This window comes from Etheostoma cragini, chromosome 15, assembly GCF_013103735.1.
Source record: "Etheostoma cragini isolate CJK2018 chromosome 15, CSU_Ecrag_1.0, whole genome shotgun sequence".
Classification (NCBI taxonomy): domain Eukaryota; kingdom Metazoa; phylum Chordata; class Actinopteri; order Perciformes; family Percidae; genus Etheostoma; species Etheostoma cragini.
In genome coordinates, this window is record NC_048421.1 from 15,374,521 (window position 1) to 15,392,286 (window position 17,766).

At 40.5% G+C, this 17,766-nt stretch overlaps 3 protein-coding genes across 10 annotated transcripts in view; all 3 read left to right on the top strand.

Moving 5' to 3' along the window:
• The window catches only part of retsat (retinol saturase (all-trans-retinol 13,14-reductase)), a 21,524-nt gene extending 18,389 nt beyond the window's left edge, over window positions 1-3,135 (top strand). Inside the window, exons 3-9 of the mRNA XM_034894851.1 lie at window positions 1-97; window positions 317-436; window positions 776-914; window positions 1,120-1,229; window positions 1,390-1,559; window positions 2,281-2,440; window positions 2,557-3,135. Of these exons, the coding sequence (XP_034750742.1) occupies window positions 7-97; window positions 317-436; window positions 776-914; window positions 1,120-1,229; window positions 1,390-1,559; window positions 2,281-2,440; window positions 2,557-2,705 (939 nt within the window). The 5' untranslated portion in view covers window positions 1-6 and the 3' untranslated portion in view covers window positions 2,706-3,135. The remainder of the gene's footprint in view (window positions 98-316; window positions 437-775; window positions 915-1,119; window positions 1,230-1,389; window positions 1,560-2,280; window positions 2,441-2,556) is intronic.
• Window positions 3,136-3,638: 503 nt separating this feature from the next.
• cdk21 (cyclin-dependent kinase 21) lies at window positions 3,639-10,073 on the top strand. Of its 2 annotated transcripts, none has more exons than XM_034894854.1 (8): window positions 3,639-3,892; window positions 4,150-4,411; window positions 6,538-6,670; window positions 7,315-7,482; window positions 7,607-7,716; window positions 8,257-8,307; window positions 8,415-8,547; window positions 9,346-10,073. In XM_034894854.1, exons 2-8 carry the CDS (start codon window positions 4,182-4,184, stop codon window positions 9,421-9,423), a joined length of 903 nt encoding a protein of 300 aa, XP_034750745.1. In that variant the 5' UTR covers window positions 3,639-3,892; window positions 4,150-4,181; the 3' UTR covers window positions 9,424-10,073. The 2 variants fall into 2 exon arrangements, with proteins under 2 accessions (XP_034750745.1, XP_034750743.1); XM_034894852.1 differs by having other exon boundaries at window positions 3,704-3,892; window positions 4,155-4,411; window positions 9,346-10,069.
• A 750-nt stretch (window positions 10,074-10,823) lies between these two features.
• Window positions 10,824-17,766, top strand: part of svilc (supervillin c) — a 23,565-nt gene continuing 16,622 nt past the window's right edge. For 4 of the 7 annotated variants that reach the window (XM_034894745.1, XM_034894747.1, XM_034894748.1 and 1 more), the window contains exons 1-5: window positions 10,824-11,052; window positions 13,779-14,282; window positions 15,455-15,610; window positions 15,732-15,908; window positions 16,405-16,439. In XM_034894745.1, coding sequence (XP_034750636.1) covers window positions 14,008-14,282; window positions 15,455-15,610; window positions 15,732-15,908; window positions 16,405-16,439 — 643 coding nt within the window. In that variant the 5' untranslated portion in view covers window positions 10,824-11,052; window positions 13,779-14,007. The remainder of the gene's footprint in view (window positions 11,053-13,778; window positions 14,283-15,454; window positions 15,611-15,731; window positions 15,909-16,404; window positions 16,440-17,766) is intronic. The other 3 variants (XM_034894746.1, XM_034894750.1, XM_034894751.1) reach the window with 3 other exon arrangements.

Sequence of the window (17,766 nt, forward strand, 5' to 3'; positions counted from 1 at the left end):
TACCACATGATCCCCATCATTGAGAAGGCTGGTGGTGCTGTTCTAGTCCGAGCCCCAGTTAACCGCATCCTGTTCAATGACGCCAAGGATGCGTATGGTGGGTGTTATTCCTCACTGCTCCTTTCCACAATCCCATTAGTAGTTATGTAGTATGTGTGCGTGGATGTCATATGTCTGTGTGTCAGTGTGTGTGTGTGTGTGTGTGTGTGTTTTGTATAAACTGATGAATGCCTTTAATTTCTTTCTGGAAAAATAAAGTTGTGCAGCTCCCACTACAAAAATATTTATTGTGTTTTGTTTGTTTTTATGGTTTCAGGTGTGAGCGTCATGAAAGGCCAGGAGGAAATTCATATCCATGCCCCTATGGTCATCTCTAACGCTGGGATCTTCAATACCTATCAGAAGCTGCTGCCCAAAGAGCTCCAGGCCATGCCATGTAGGGAATAAGTGCTGCAAGTAATAGTTATTTGGTTTACATCCATTTTAGTGTTTTAATTAATTAGTTAAAGGTGCTCTAAGCGATGTTGGGTGATGTTACTTCTTGACGTTCAAAGTATTTGCAAACAAAATGAGACTAGCTTGCAGCTCCCTCCTCCTCCTCCTCATCATGTCCCCTTCCCGTCACCCTCCCTTCTGTGCTTCCGCACACTAAACCCCCACCCCCAAATCCCGGGGCAGTGACTCACACTTATAAATTAATTTCATGTTCATGTTACTTTTATCTGTGAGCTGTTGTGAAAGTTGTACTGTATGCTGTGACACTCGTATCTTGCAGCTATCCAGGAGCAGCTGAGTATGATGAAGAACGGTGAAGGTGGCCTGAGTGTTTTTCTGGGTCTGAATGGAACTAAGGAGGAGCTGGGCCTGAAAGCAGACAACTACTGGATCTTTTCTGAGAACAATTTTGATGAGCTGTATGTTGTCCTGCATCTTGTATCTGTTTTCACCATTCACATTTGAGACCTGATTTGTGGAGATTATTGTCTGTAAAAACACAATAATTGCAACATAAGGTGCTTTTGGTCCTATATTTTAATAGATTACATTGCATTTAGAAATGTACACTTGAAAGATAACGTATCTGCTTGAGTTATTTCATATCTGTGTTTTCCTTTACAGGGTGGAAAACTATTTGAATGGAAAGAGGGAAAAGTCTGCTAAAAGTGTTCCGCTCCTGTTCGTCGCATCTCCGTCGGCTAAAGATCCGACCTGGGAGGAAAGATCCCTGGGTACGTAAACTGTGATCCGATGCAGTATTTAAGCTTTTACAGTGAACCTAAGTCAATGCATGAGTCTGAACAATTGTCAGAAAAGAAAACCCTTCTGACTCCGGAACAATGCATAGTCATGTTGTTTATTTGAAATATTCTTACATTTTCTTCACATTAGGGAAATCTACCTTGAGTCTGGTCAGCTTCGCCAAATACGAGTGGTTTGAGGAGTGGAAGGATGACAAAGTGTCAAACCGAGCGCCTGACTACAAAGAGCTGAAACAGGCGTTCATTGACTCTGTTCTGGAGGTGGTTCTGGATGTCTTCCCCAAGATAACCAGAGACAAGGTAACGTTACTTTGTCCCTGTTGTCCTCTCACTGCTCATTAGCTTCGGATGCTGTATACTACTAACAGTATTCTCGGCTAGGCCGGTCCTCTTTAACCTTCCGTAGGTTGGCGCTCACTTATTTACTGTATAACACCATTCTTTGGTTACAACCACTTCATCTATATAAATTCACCAAAAAATGTGGGAACATCTCTTTATTTTGTTCCCAGGACTCTTGACCGAACAGAACCGGTTTTTATGTACGCTGGTCCCACTGCCTTTAAATGTGGCCCAGCTCTGAGTTTAAATCAGGGATGCAAAAAATCTGCTCTTCTGTGGCTGTTTTTGGGTAATTTTAGGAAAAGGTGTTAGTTTCATTCAATAATTGTATTGAATTAGGTTTGTCTTATTTATTTAATGGACTGTTCCTTGGATACAGTATTTTTTTTAATTTTTTTTTATGAAAGTCTTATAGTTTATGATTTTTATATTCAAAATCTTTTGACATTGTTTGGGCTTATTTGTTTCATGTTGCATATAACTTATTATTGTTGCCAGTCTTTTTTTGATTTTAGGCAAAACCTTCCTGTTTCCTGATAATCAGACACTGTCGATTCATATTCCAATTCATATTTAAATTGCTGAACAAATGTGGGCGGTCATACACAAGTCTGAAACCAGACTAGCTTTATGGTTAAATGGAAATATTTTTTTCACGTGTGTGTTTTTGTTGTTGCAGATTGAGTTCGTTGATGCTGGAACCCCCATCACAAACACACACTATATCGGAGCCCCCAAAGGTGAAATCTACGGAGCCGATCATGGCATCGCCCGCTTCAGCCCTGAACTCAACGCTACAATAAGACCTCAGACTCCACTGAAGAACCTCTATCTCACAGGTTAGATCATAATTTCCTCCCGACATGGAGGTCATTGCTGACAGGACTTTAGAGTTTCATCTTAATTCAGTACATTTTTATATTAGTATTTAAATACTTAGTATTTTGTTTTGCAGGTCAGGATGTGTTTCTGTGTGGCTTTGCCGGCGCTCTCGCTGGAGCTCTCACCTGTGGCTCGGTTATTCTCAACCGCAACCTCCATCTGGATGCCGTCGCCTTGGCAAAGAAAACAAAATCCTTGAATGCCAAATTGAAAGGGGAGTAATTGCCCTCCAACATTCAGCTGAGTGACCGTTCTACAACATACTGTATCAGCTTACATCGCACTCACAAAAAAAAGAGGAAAAAACGAGGCTCATATCGGCCCCAGAACAGAGACTCCCAGATTTCATCTACCAAATGACCTGCTTTTTGCGAGAATAATGCAGAACGTTTCCACACCAACATACACAACCTGTGCTTATACTTTAAAATATGCATACCTACATTTATGCAATGTAAGATGTGGAATGTTTCCACAGTCAACCTACACTTATCAACGCTAACATGACATTAACTGTTGATTTTAAATGCGAATGTTGAAATTCATATCCGGCTTGTTTTGAAGTTAACACGAATTCGTTGCCTGAGGTGTTCTGGTTTGCAGTATGTAACGTGTTTCCTCCCTTTTTAACATTAAAGGGTACAAACAGTGATTTGGTTGCAAATTGGTCTTTTGTTTTGGTCTTGGTACCTTTGGTCAGCGGTTTAATTTAATGTCTAACTGCATTATTGGATATTTTGCCAACTACTTTGTGTGTCACATCTCTACGGAAGAGGATTAGGGCCACATGAAAAATCGATTTGACTTCTATATTTAAAATCAAATTCTAAGTCAGAATTCAGGTTCAAGTCAAACCTTTCCATGTCATTTAATACGTTTAGACAAAATTCACAACTTTCATTTGATGCTACAATTATATTTAGAATTCTGGGAATAAAGTCAGAATTCTAACTTTTATTTTCAGATTTATTTTTTTTAACTCACCTTTTCACATATCAAGTGTGATATAATATAAATATCCTATCAATATAATAAAATGGAGTCACTTTTCTGGTAACTACTGAGATATAAACTAAATATTTGACTGACTTTCTGTGGTCCATTAACCTTCAAAGCTCAGCTATTATAATGTTATTAAAACCTGGCCTGGTTTATCTTGTTGCATATAACCACGCAAACGCAACTTACGTTATGTTTATTTACATGTTATGTGCACCTAAATTTAGTTTTTTCAGTAAAATTGATAGCAGCAGTGTACAAGAAGTGGGCTTAAATAATTTTGAGCTTTCTGATTAGTTGGCGAATAAAAGGGGTGTGATTTTCAAATGTTCTGCTGCTGTTTGCAGTTATGCAACGACATTTTTCTGCAGGCAACGGCATGGAGTTGAAAGTGCGGTTGGCAGTCTGAGGTACAGTAAAAACACCCGGTTGTGTATAAACAAGCAAAATTAAATATTTGTTAATTGCGTCAAAACATTGTTATTACAGGTGGTTTGCGACTCGGCTCTGTAACAGGTTGCCGGCTAGCTTACCTCAAAACCTCCATTTACTCAGAGCCTCGTTAGCTAGCTAACTCTCTGACTGAAATGTAGCTAGAAATGATGTGTTGACAGCAGTTAAATACGACATGTTTAACTTTTGCTAAAATAGACATTTATCTTCAAAGTTCAGGTTAATTTGTCCTGAATCTGGAAGACCATGGACTTCAGCATTGAGCCTTTGTGCTACGAGCTCCTGGCAGAAGTAGGAGTTGGCTCCTACGGTAGAGTGTATAAAGCCAGAGAGGTCGGGGAGAAGCGCAGACTCCTCGCGGTGAAGAAGTTCAACTTCCGCGGGGACACGTCGGAGAACGGGATCCCTGCCTTCATGATCCGCGAGGTGGCGCTGCTGCGTAAAATGAAGTACTTCAACCACCCCAACGTTATCAAGTAAGTTTATGTATTTATAGATTATTAAGTTACACCTAGCTAAAACCAAATGCAGTTGTCAGAATCAGCTTTATTTGCCAGGTATGAGTACACAGACGAGGAATTTTTCTTTGGAACGTTGTTGTTCACAATGCGCTTACATATACAAAAAAAAACGAACAATATACATACTAAGCAGAAACAATATAGAAGCAATAGTGCAATGAGGAGTGCTATCTTATTATATTACAATATGAACAGCTCTGGAATAGGGAATGAGAGTGATGAATAAATACTAAATAAGTGGAACCAGTAAACCGGTGCTGATTAGAGACAGTAATACTGGGTCATTGCACAGACTTTAACCTGACACTGGGTAAGAAGTCAGCTGTTCATCAGAGTGATGGCTTGTGGGTAGAAACTGTTCCTGTGTCTGTTGGTTTTTGGCGTACAGTGCTCTGTAGCGCCCACCAGAGGGGAGAAGCTGGATCAGGTTGTATCCAGGGTGAGATGGGTCCGCAGTGATGTTTCCTGACTCTAGAAGAGTATAAGTCACGAACCGAGGGCAGGTTGGCATCGATGATCTTTTCTGCAGTCCTAACTGTCCGTTGTAGTCTGCTCTCGTCCTTTTTGGTGGCAGATCCAAACCAGACAGTGTGCGGAGGACAGACTGGATGATGGCGGGGTAGAAGTGGATCAGCAGCTCCTTAGGCAGGTTGAGCTTCCTGAGCTGGCGCAGGAAGTACATCCTCTGCTGGGCCTTTTCAATGATGGTGTCTGTGTTGGGCTCCCACTTGAGGTCCTGAGTTAAAGTGGATCCCAGAAACCTGAAGGATTCCACAGCAGACACAGGGCTGTTGAGGATGGTGATGGGGGGGGGGGGGGGGGGGGGGGGGGGGGGGGGGGGGGGGGGGGAAGTAGGAAAGAGTGGATGTATGAAATGTACATAATGCCTGAAATATAAACATGGTTAATGGTTAGGAACATAAGTTGCTCATATCTCAAGTTGCTTCTTTGTTAGTTGCATAAAGATATGTTTTAGAAGTAGCATGTGGCTGTGAATGTAAAACATCCAATCTAGTACAGTAAGTGTATAGTTTATTCAGAATTTCCAGTGATTATGTTCACGAGATTCATAATATGATTTATAAAAAAAAAAATAGAAATGCGGGTCACTTACCACAACTACATCCTCCAAAATGACCATGAAGTTAAATCAAGACCTCTCTAACACTGTTACAACAAAAACTGACCTTTATTATCTTCATGAAGGTATGATGTGTTGCAGAATTGTTGTATTAGACTGCTATTGTGTGAGCTAGGTGTACCTAATAAACTGGCAAATACATAAAAATGTAACATTGTTGCATTGAAAAAATTAAAAAAACAAAAAAGTACCCACCCACTTATATGCCACTGGTCCAATTTGGCGTTACAGTTGGTATCATCCCATTGCAAGAGGATCTCGTTTGTTATCTGTATCTGACTTTGGTGTGTTCATACTTATCTTTTTTTTTTTTTATATTAATGACTGGAGCGGTCAGTGGCAAAGATACATGGTGCAAAAGACCATTTTAGCTTGGATATTTATTACATATTAAGGACAGTGATGAAAGACGTATTCAGTACTTTTATAAAGTGATTTGTTAGAAGTCATTAGCAATTTAATGTAACAAAAATAGGAGTACAAGTAAGTCTTTGACTTAAATTAAAGTAGAAAATGTATAATATTATTGGATTATAGTTATTAGTGTATCAACAGCTTTTTACTGTTGTGGCAACATTTAACTCTTAAATACTGCTGGAGATTTTAATCTATCTCAGTCTGCCATATGTTATAAATTAATAATATGATTTTTTGTACTCTTTTATATTACAATGTGATACCTTACAGATTAAGTGCAGTGAAATGTACGATGACTTGCTATATACTGATACTAATGAAAACAATAGTTTTACTGTGATGTTTTTTTGGAGGAAGTTTGTTGTGGTGAGCTTATCTATTTGTATTTGTTTACATACGTCTTGTCTACATTTTTGTTTTATTGATGTCATGACCACTTTATGAAAAGTGCGTCACAAAACGGAATTGTTGCACACATTTTCTTGTGTTTTTTTTAAAATCCTGTGCTGATTTTAACATCCAGGCTGTTGGATGCATCTGCTGTGCCAGTGGGCAGGAGCCTGGACCTCACTCTGGTGCTGGAATACATTGACCAGGACCTTTCCACCTACCTCTCCAAGGTTCCCGCTTCTGGACTGAGCCGTGACTGTATCAAGGTGTGTGAACTCATCACTTGACTTATCATGGTATAGCTGCATGTATTGGAGTCTCGACAAAGGAAAACCCTCGCACTTGGGCTCAGGGATGAACTGATTAGATTTTGGTGGTCAAAGGTCACCCCACATTACACATTTATGGCCATAACTCAAGAATGCCCATGTTAGTTATGACAACATTTCAAACAAATGTCTTATTGGCTAATACAATGAAGTGATGCCATCTGAAACCAAAAAGGTCAAAGTTCAACTTTACTGTAAAACCATAATGTTTTAGAAAAACCCTTTTCTGGCCGTTATTCAATATCATAACTCGGGAACAAAAGGGTAGACATTTGGTCAGATACTGCATTGGTGTTACTAAACTTGAAACTGTGGGCATTGTATAGATCTTCTTTGGTGCCGGGTCGAAGATGGGTGTGAAGCGTCCACGCTTCGCCAAAACAAATCCACTTAAGACCTTTTATTAAATGAATAGTGGTAAACTCAGGTGATTTTTGATGGACAATTTGAGAATCCCCTGAGTGCACAAGTAAACAAATGACGAATTAGAAGTCAATTTTGAGACACAGAGATGTATGCAGGCTAAAAAAACATTCCCTGGATTTAGACACATTTCTTAAGCCATACTGCTGTCTGTACAGGATGTGATGCAGCAGCTGCTGCGAGGATTGGACTTCCTACACACAAACATGGTGCTGCATCGTGACCTGAAACCAGAAAATATCCTGATCAGCAGCTGTGGAGAAGTCAAGATCGCAGACTTTGGACTGGCACGCATCTACACCTTCAATATCGCTCTCACTCCAGGTGTAAGTGAGGCAACACATAACCCTGAAACAGAATGGTACACTGTTAAAGTGTAGAGTATCCGGTGTATCCTGTCTGTTTCATTGCCTGAATTGAAACATTTTCTGTTCGGACTTCTCTGTTCAGGTGGTGACACTGTGGTACAGAGCTCCTGAGGTGCTGCTAAACTCTGTTTACATGTCCTCAGTGGACATGTGGAGCGCTGGGTGCATCTTTGCTGAGCTCTTCCTCTTGCGGTAAGGAGTCTGTGTCTGGCTGCAGGAGACATGTGGCACTAGAGTGTAATTTAAGATGCATAACATTTTCCACAGTTGTGCCTTGTTCTTTGAACACTTGTTGTCAGGTTCAGGACACTTTACCTCATTAAATAAACACGGTCAAGCAAGACCCCTCCTAGGGGTGGGGGGAAAACATCAATACAACAAAGTATTGCAATATTTTCAGTGGTAAAACTGTATCGATACACAGGCGCCAAGTATTGATCTTTTATTATATATGTGTTGGTCACTTTGTGTGCTTGACAATTCCATTTTGCAGCAATAATATTGAAGTGATATGAACAAACAGAAATGTATCTTTTTAGATAAAAAAGATTGACAAAGTTTCCTTTTGGGGACATCATTTGAAATTGGGAAAAATGAGAAGTTGGAAAAAATTACAGAATATCGTAGAATTTGTCAATATGTTTAAAATCACAATATAATCGTATTGTGGCAGAAGTATCGTGATTAAATGGTATCGGGAGTTGTGATTCCCATCCCTATTGTCTCCCACAGAGCACTGTTTCAGGGATACACCGAGGTACAGCAGCTGCAAAAAATCTTTGAGTGAGTTTTTTTTCTGTCTCTTTCTTTACATATAATAAAGATTAGCATTATGGTGATCGACATTGCCCAAACCTTTAAGCTATAAAAATATACTGTATTCTTTTCAGGGTGATTGGTATTCCCAGTGAGGAGGACTGGCCCAAGGACAGCCCGATCTCCTACTCAGTCATCTGGGGACCAAAAGGCTCCTGCACCAATCTGTTGCCCAACCTGGACCCCGACGAGAACGACCTGCTATCTGTGAGCAGATCTGTGTTTTTAGTTCCATGACGTTTTTCCTTGCTTCACATTTCACACTTTGAGTTGTACACTCGCAAAGAGAGGCTGACTTTTTTAAGTTTAAATGTAATTTTGGAACAGAATAAATGAAATATAGTTTTGACAAATTAGATATAGAAAATGTGAACAACATAGACACAACTTTCTAGGTAACTCTGATATGATTAGTGGTTTAAATGATGAATCTCACAGAAATTTGACTCGGTAATAAGACTAAGAGTTAAACCATGCTAGCCGCTGTGTGAGGCTGTACTGTGTGAGGCTAGTTGTAGCACCAGGTTGTGCCTCTCATATACCACCATACATTCAGGTAACAGATCTTCCATCGCTTTCTCTAAAAGATAATTACCACTTTTTTTTTCTTCACTTGGCCCTTCTGACTCTTTTAACTAGCTTGATAAAACATATTCTATATGTGGCACAATTAACAACATTTTTTAACCCCTTTCCCAAGTTGTAATTTAAAGTCAGGGGTTCTCCAGAGCCAGTAAGAATCATCCTCAGGGACACATGAAAGCCTGTGCGTGATTTCATAGCAATCTGTCCAACAGTTGCTGAGATATGTCAGTCTGCACCAACGTGTGGACCAGCATTGCTATCCCTAGAGCCGTGCTGATAGCATGGCTAAAAATAGCAAACATTTGCTAGTTACAGCTTCACAAATCTAAAGAGTTGCATGCATGTCTGTGTTAAACTTTTTCAAATCTCCAGTGCTTTTCTCCAAGTCGTTTGTAAGGTATGACCTCTCCTTACCTGCAGCAATGTTTGGCGTTCAGACCAAGCAAGCGCATCTCAGCTGCCAAAGCCCTGGCTCATCCTTTCTTCGTGAAGAACTGAAGCTTTTGGAAGACGAACAACCGCTCCTTCTGCTTCTCTACTGTTAGCTTAAAATATCAGTCCACCAGCATCATGAAACTTCGGTCAGGTTTGAGGAAACACATTTTTTTTTAACATCAGTGTAGGAAAAACACATTATGCCTGACTTGTAGAACATAACTGTGATGGACCATAACCCTTAACACAGGGAAATATATTTTATATTTGATAAACAGAACATGATGCACTTTCAAAGGATTACTTTTATTTACCTATAATTTGACAAGTCTTCAGTAAAAGTATGTTGTTCTTTGAAGAAAAATAAATTTGGTAGTAGGCTGTGTATTTCCACAAAACATGGCGCTACTTTGTTGATGTTGACAGTATTAAAAATAAGGATTTTGTTGCGCTGTAAACTACTGACAACACTATTATGAGCACCTTATAAGTTGATGAGTTGGTTTATGTTGTTTCACCAAAGCTTTTTTTGTTCCCAACTTGTATATGAAGTCCTTTATTTTTGTTATTTTGATGAAGGTATTTATGGTGTAGTCACAGGGAACAGATTACACCTGTATTTATGTTTGTATTGACAGACTGTAAAAGATGTTTTTTTATGCGAGTTGCACTGTTCCTTCAAGAAGCATTTCTATAAATAATTGTCTCTCAAACCCGTCTCTTGAATACTTGCATGCAACCCCATTGAGAGATCTGCTGACTGTGGTTCTTTGACTGATGTGAGTATGAAAAAAAGATCTGCTTTGTACTTTCTACTCTTTTAATGTGTACTGTCCCAGTACTTGTGTGAACAGTTTATTTAAGAGCCACATTAGCGGGTGGATATGATTGATGAATGAAAAGATATTGTAACTGTACATTCTAAACAGAAGGGGGCAGTGCTGAAACAGTAATGGAAGAACCAGTGGAATAATTGGTCCTCACATTGTCCACACTTCCAAAATTTAAGTTGCAAATATTTGCTCCCCACTTGACCGGGTGATCGCCAAATTACAAATTACTAAACATTTTCCTAAACTCATTTCTATTGGTTTCTGGGTTTGCCGGCAGTTCGGATTTAACAGTATGTCCCGAGTAGGCTATGTGAGACATCAAAAATGTTGAAGCAGGAGACAAAAGAGAGATGGAACATGACAGGCTGACATATTAATAAATAAGTCACATTTAAAAGTATTTTTTGAAATACTTTTGTTCGGCCTTTTACAGATAGAATAACTAAATATAATTATTCATTCGAATAAATTCAATATAATGAATATATACAGGGCCACACGTTAATGAAATAGTTGAAGGTCCTGGTTGATATTGTGCTTTAATGTTGCAAATGAACCAACAAATTCGCCAAAATGACCACAAAACAACTTAAGTTCAGTGAACGTGGCTATTTTGGAGCTTCTGTGAGCGCCACAGCTCGACGGTTGCCATATTGCTGCTTCCTTGACAGTGGCACGGCGTCCCAGGGTTTGAACATCTATTTATACTCTCCCCCTTTAATACGGAGAGCCCTCCACAGCGGCGTGTGACTACATTTGGAGAGGCAGTCCGGTGGTGAAAGGCCAGTGGGGAGGGACCGCCGGTCTGGGGAAGGACAGCGGCAACGCTCATGCCCACTTCTCACGGCGCGCAGTGCACGTAAGTACTGTATTCTACATTCAATGTCTTTAATAACGAAAATATGGTCGAAAAAGTTGAAAATGTTACCAGGCGCCAGCCAGGACCAAGTTCTGAGTCACTTATTACGATCACTCAACTGTTGGTGTTTGTTCTGTCTGATCTACTGAAGATCGGGTAGTGCGTTAGTCATGGAAGCTATGGTGTCCAGTTACTTTGTAAGCCTTGTGAGTTTTATGTAGTATTGTTTTAAAATGATCTAAAGGCAGTGCCGACTTGACAGTGGTGCCAGAAGATATCTTACGCACAATTTACGCACGAATGACGCACGAACAGAAACCTTAAAATCTTAATACCTTATGTTTGTGTGTGACTCTTATATTTCCCAGCCGAATTAATTATAGGATTTGCATTAGGTTTAATCCAGTATTTCTGCTCACTATGAATTATTGCACTTTAAAAGTACTTTGGTGACCTAAACACGTTCAAGTAGTTGTATGCTACTCTGTGTGTGGACATTAAATTGTGATTTGAATAGAATTTGAAATGTTTTCACATTCTATGACTTTCCCAATCCATTTGAAATAGTAGGAGTCGGACATTCTGCGCGGATATTTATTGGACAACTTACATCAAATGAATGTGTAATGTAAAAACTTTCATCAGAGCAGCTGTTAATGTGCTACATCCTGCTGGGAGCTAACAAGTGGATTATGGTGGTTGCATGAGCAGAAAGCTGTTCCTACTCTCTGCCATGCAGCCACATGCCTTTTAATGTGGAGATCAGGCAAAAGGACAGTGCACGGCTGTGTAAACCCATTTACTGCTGCACATGTCATTTATGCTCAGATAGTTAGTGAAATTATGAAGGAAAGGCCTATGAGAATTTGTCCTTGAATTATGGTGCTCTATGGGGGGTTTCGTGCGCCTAGGTCAGCCAGGACAGGTGTAATTGGTCGGAGGATTAATCTTGGCTACCCTTTTAATCCGGTTTACTCTGCTGCTGGACAGAGGTCCTCTTGTTATCTAACGTCTGACCTGTCTGCACTTTGAGGGTAAACCAGTCTGCTAGCCTGCAGTAAAAATATACCCAACACAGGTCCATAATTGTGTTTGTCGAAAGTGATATTGGAGTGTTCAAGGAATTAATATGTTTGGAAGATTTGGATTTGTATCCATATCTTGACACTAATAGCCTGGTGATATTTTCATTAGAACAGTATACCATTGTTAAAGTTCCCCTTTCTGAGTAGGTAGAGAATGGGTCCTGTGTACTCATCCACCAGCTTTATTTCAGAGCTAGTGTCCCTGGATTAGAAGCCCATGATCCTTGTTGAGCCTGGATGGCTCTCCCCTCCAATCAACAATCCTCCCACTTGTCACATGACTGTAGATCTTTGAAAAACGCACTCCTGTTTTGCCGGCAAAAACATAAAGAAGTGTGGCGTCACTCAGACTGGGCATGCTTGTGGCTTGCTCTCTCTGGGTCTGGACAGGGAGCTGAGTGGTCCTGTTCTGGTTGTCCGACTATTTGTTCAAAGCGCATGTACATGTGTTTTGTAGTACACAGAACACACATCTCTGAGCTTGTTGTCTTATGTGGGGATAACAGTTAACAGTATAACTGATAACAGTTCAGCTCATTAAAGCTCTCTGTGGCACTATCATTCGAGCTACAATCTCTGGCAATGTCTGCAAATGTGGCCTTCAGTTTATTCAATATGACAGTATATCTTTATATTTTGGGTGTTTCTGACAGATGAAAGAAAGACCTGACCAAGAGGTGTGCAAACTTTGACATTAATTCTCTACATTTTCTCCGTACTTCTTTCCAGCAGTCTAAATGGAGCAGCACACATGCTAAAATAAAGGTTGCATCTTTTTATGCCTACCTCTACTGCCACCAGAAGCATTCAGCTCTGCTGCAGCTATATCTGTTGTACTAAGTCCGTGGCTCACGTATCTTTGTTCTGGCTGCATTGTGCTTCCTGCATCAGGAATGCTGACATTCACAGTTTTGGAACGCAAACGGACACATGTGCAAACACAAATTTATGTTTGTACATATTAGTCACTCGTGAACTTATCTGGCGGTTAACTGTTGTCTTTAAATGTGAATCGTGTCATATGAGCACTATTTATATGTGGCTTACCACCTTTTGCTTTATTGATGTTGATGATTTAATTCCAGGCAACCATGAAATAGCATAGAGGGACTTTGCTTGGCTCATCTATGTGTTCACATTGCCTGGGAACATGTCATGATTCAGATAGGTTATTGTATGTGTATTTAAATAAATTTGAATCCACAGCTAATCATTTTTGACAGATAGCATTCTCTGTGTTGACACATAACAGTCAAACTGTCTGTGCAGCTGGTTGGATAACATTTGAACAAGAAAACTGACTTGTTCAGTTTAAGTTACACGCAGGGTTGTGGAATAGACCAGCAAGCCTGCAGACTCTGTGCCATCGGGGCCCGGACCCAGAGTGGAGCTGAGCTGCTGAGGTGTTGAGTTTCAGTGCAAGGAGAGATTCCTGCATGGCACTGCAGGCTAGTACAGGTCATCTTACACGTGCAGGGGGAGAGAAGAGGATGCACTTTTAGAAGAATTAGTTAATGAAGGTAGGCTCATCCGTGTTGTCATAAACCTTTCAGGGAAGGTATGTGCAGACTGCTAAAGGACACATTAAAGTGCTTTGTTAGCTTCTCACCTGTTTTTATTGCTTGCTTATTCCTCTTTCAGGAGCACTGTCTCACCCACCAAGGAACAGCTTGTCCTGCAGCCTCTGATTGGTGGACCCCCAGGAGAGAAAGTCTTTAAGTCCAATGGAATCTGAATTTTACCAGAGGAAAGTTTGGCTTCCATGTTTTGCCTTAGATGAACAGTGGAGAATGAACCCATCTGCTTTCTGTTCCTAAATGCTTTTTAATTATTCGAGGAGCAGATAATTGACTGAATCCTTCTGAGGGACATGGACACCATGGAGAACCCAGTGCTGGAGCCCAGATCAGAGCGGATCGCTCGCTATAAAGCTGAGAGGAGGCGAGAACTGGCCGAGCGCTTTGGCAACACGGAGGAGATACCTTCGAAGTGGGTGAGGAGGGATGGGAAAGAGGTGAATGACCCAGCGCCTCAAGCCCATAGGGGGTACTTGAACTCAGATGGCCCCAGTGAAAGAGTTAACGGTAGAGCGCAAGGAGTTACAAATGGATTAGAGGATCCTGCAGAGTCCAACAACTTGATAAGGTGAGTCATGTCTGCAGATTGATTAACTTGACAGTAATGCAAAAATCAAAGTTTTCAACAAGGGCTAATTCTTTAATGAAATCCAATGTTTTTTATGAAAAATCATATGGGAATTTTTCCTTGTTTACTGATGGTGATCAGTGTTGTCTTCCAGCTGGAAATGCAACACATTTTGGGTGCATAATTTTGGTGTAAACATTCTTTTTAAACTGTAACTTCAGAACACAGCTGTACACATCTGAAAATAACCAAAGAGGTTGATGCAGCATAGTGTACTGTAGGTGTTGTATGTTTTTTTTAAACCTGGTTGTGGAGGGGAACAGGTGCTTTGGGCTTAATTTGTCCAAACAACAATAAACCAACATGCCTGCTTCCTAACCCTGATGACACCTGTCACCTGCTTCAACCTTTTCCACTTTGACATCAACACAACACTGTAGGTGTTGTCCTACAATTTCACAATGGATAAATGGTTAATATTTTGGTATAAGTGTGTAGCATCATATTAATATTATCACTGAGGAGAAGGTTAATGTACCCAGAGAGAAATAAGGACTTCATGTAGTTGTACAAGATGTACTGTATGTGGAACATAAATTCATGATCTATTCTATGTAAATTGTGCAAAAATACGTAATGTCCAACAAGTGAGTGAGGGATTATATACGGGACTGTATTTACAAAACATTTAGTATACATTTGAAACCTTTCCCAAGTTTACAACGTAAATTCCAGGAGGTTTTACTACCAGTTTTTAAACTTGGTTCTTCTTCTTACCGGCAACGTTTCTCCAGCTCCAGATTCTCGACTTCACCAGCTGCTCTTTGTTACTAATTTAAACTGAGAGGCCTAAATCAGTTAGTCCCAGCAGGGAGTTTTAAAGCCAGTCTGATTCTTCTTTTGCATTTCATCGGTACTCTTTCAGCCTGAGACTTTTGATGTGGTCTGGGTGCTGTTACTTGGAGCTGGCAATATGAAACAAAGACCGGCAACCTCTTTAGCGTCAGAAAAAATGTACAACTTGAACCTTTCCTGATTGGAGCTGCACATTTTTTTGGCTGCTCTTGTTGGTAAGGTTCAAGATTGCACTTTTCTTTCTAAGAGCAATCTTCACCCCACGCTTCCTCGCACCTACATTCTCACTTCCTTCCCCCCACTCCCTGCCCCTCCAGGCAGGGTTCCCCGGACTCTGCCAGTACGCTGAGTGGGGAAGGGCACCTTGTTCCTCCTGGACTCGATTCCACACAGCTCCACACTCGAGTGTCGGTGGGCCAGTTGAGAAGTGCTCTTCTGCAGCAGACGGGGAGCGGAGCGCAGCCCGAGAAAGTGTAGGGTCACCTGCATGTGTGTGATCCTGACTGTCACTGTCAGCCTTTGTACCTCAATACTTGTCTTTGCCTCAACATCTCCTTCCTTTCCCTCCTCCTACACTGTTTGTATGAACACCAGTTGCCCTGATGCTGGGCAAGCCACGCCCTCTCTGGACCTGGCTGTGAAGCCAGGCTCTGACGGGGGGCGGCGGCGCACCCGGCGTTACCTCCCTGGCGGGTTAAGTGGCGGTCGCAAGACCAGCGAACGTTTCAGGACACAGCCGATCACAGCCAATGAGATGGAGGAGAGCCACGGGTATGGGCTGTGTGGTTTGCTGTGGTACAAGATGAAGCACCTGGTTTGGTTTTTCCCAAAGACGATAACGTTTGCAGTGTTTTGCTGATATATTTTTAAAGTGTCATTTGACACTGAATTGTATAACATCTGGCAACTTTGAAAAATGTTGTAACAAGGCTTTCAAAGTGTTAATGGTTTGCGTTTGATTTTGGTCTTCACTAGTACAAATGCAGTCACTGTTGGCCTGCGGTGTGACAGTTGCAGCACCTTTACATAAAGGCCCACGGTTGGTGTGGTTTGCATGTGTTTATGCTCAGTCATGAACTCAGCAGTGTTACTTTACCGAGCATGCAAATATGACAATATCTGCATACTGAAACCCAAAGACATGTATTGTAAGCTTGCAGCAGGATCTGAAAGAAAACGCACAGAAGTCGGAGTTTTAAGTCCACATCACCTCCCTGTGTGTATTTCACCTGGTTACTTCATGTTTTGCCTCTTTTCACTCTTCTAGGCTGTTGGACGCAGAGGAAGAGGAGAACTGTAAAGGTGAAGCTGATTTTCTGCCTCCCTTTAATCATACAGTTTGTGTTTAGAGACAAACAAGTGTGTGTTACGCTGGCCAACAGTGACACAGAGAGAGAGATGTCACGTTATAATACTGATCACCACTGACAACACAATGATGTAAACACAAATATGGCATGAGGGAAAGAGTTACATATCTCACGTGAGATATTAAGGGGCAGCAGAAGAAACATAAACACCAGAAAAACATGGCCTTCTCACACAATTATTTTAAACAAATATTTGGCGTGTGAGTCTTATTTAACAGCACACGTAATAAATCATGTTATATTTTTAGGCTCACAATCTTTAAACTCCTCTTTGACGACAGATTTATGCCTCACAAAGCCCTGTGAGCAGGGGCGTACTGCTTAGTCAGACCCTCTCTTAATGTCATTATAAAAAGGTTACAAGCACGTCTTTACAAAGATTGACTTACTGAGTATTTACACCACAACAACAAAAATAAGTAGCCATGTAAATCTAATTTCAGGCCATCTGTCTTCTGCCATCCACTTTACAATGTTTTAACTCCACAAACACAAGGCAGTTCATTAAAAGTCTCATTGTGTTTTGATAGGATACTTAGTTAGCTACAGCCCGGCTTAGAATACTTAGGCTAAAGTGTACACAACATTAAGATATTAATATGTAAAGAAAGGTGATAAAAACGTTTAGCAATGGTGGAACACTGTGTAATAAGTAACCAGTGTTACATTTCAATCCAAAAGTGGAAAGTGACCAAGTTTAATTTAATAGCTATGAAGAACATTTAGGTTAATTGAAGGTACATTTCAGAATGGAAAAAATGCTTTATTCTTTGTCTGTGGAGGAAGTAGTACTCAAGTCATTTCCTCTAATAAAAGTACTAATACCACATTACAAAAACACTGCAAATAAAAGTCTTGTGTTCAAAATCCTACTTAGGTAAAAGTACAGAAGAATTATCAGCAAAATGTACTTATTAGTTTCAAAATCGAAAGCACTGTAGTATTGTTAATACTGATGCATCAACGTGTAAGCATAATTTTACTGTTGAGCTAGTTAGAACTAACTACACAGTTAGATAGTTTAGTGGTTCCAATACAAGGGGTCAGGCTACTATTGAGATATTCTGTGGATGTTATTTCCAGATTCAAATTCAGATTCAATACTTTATTACCATAGGTTGCTAGAAGTTTTGTGCGGTGTGCTCATTACACAAAAAGACAAACAAAGCATTCATAGCAGGACAGCCCATACTCGTTAAAACACATGTAGACATAACCGCCCTACCCCCCCCCAAATGCTTACCAGTCATCCTAAAAAA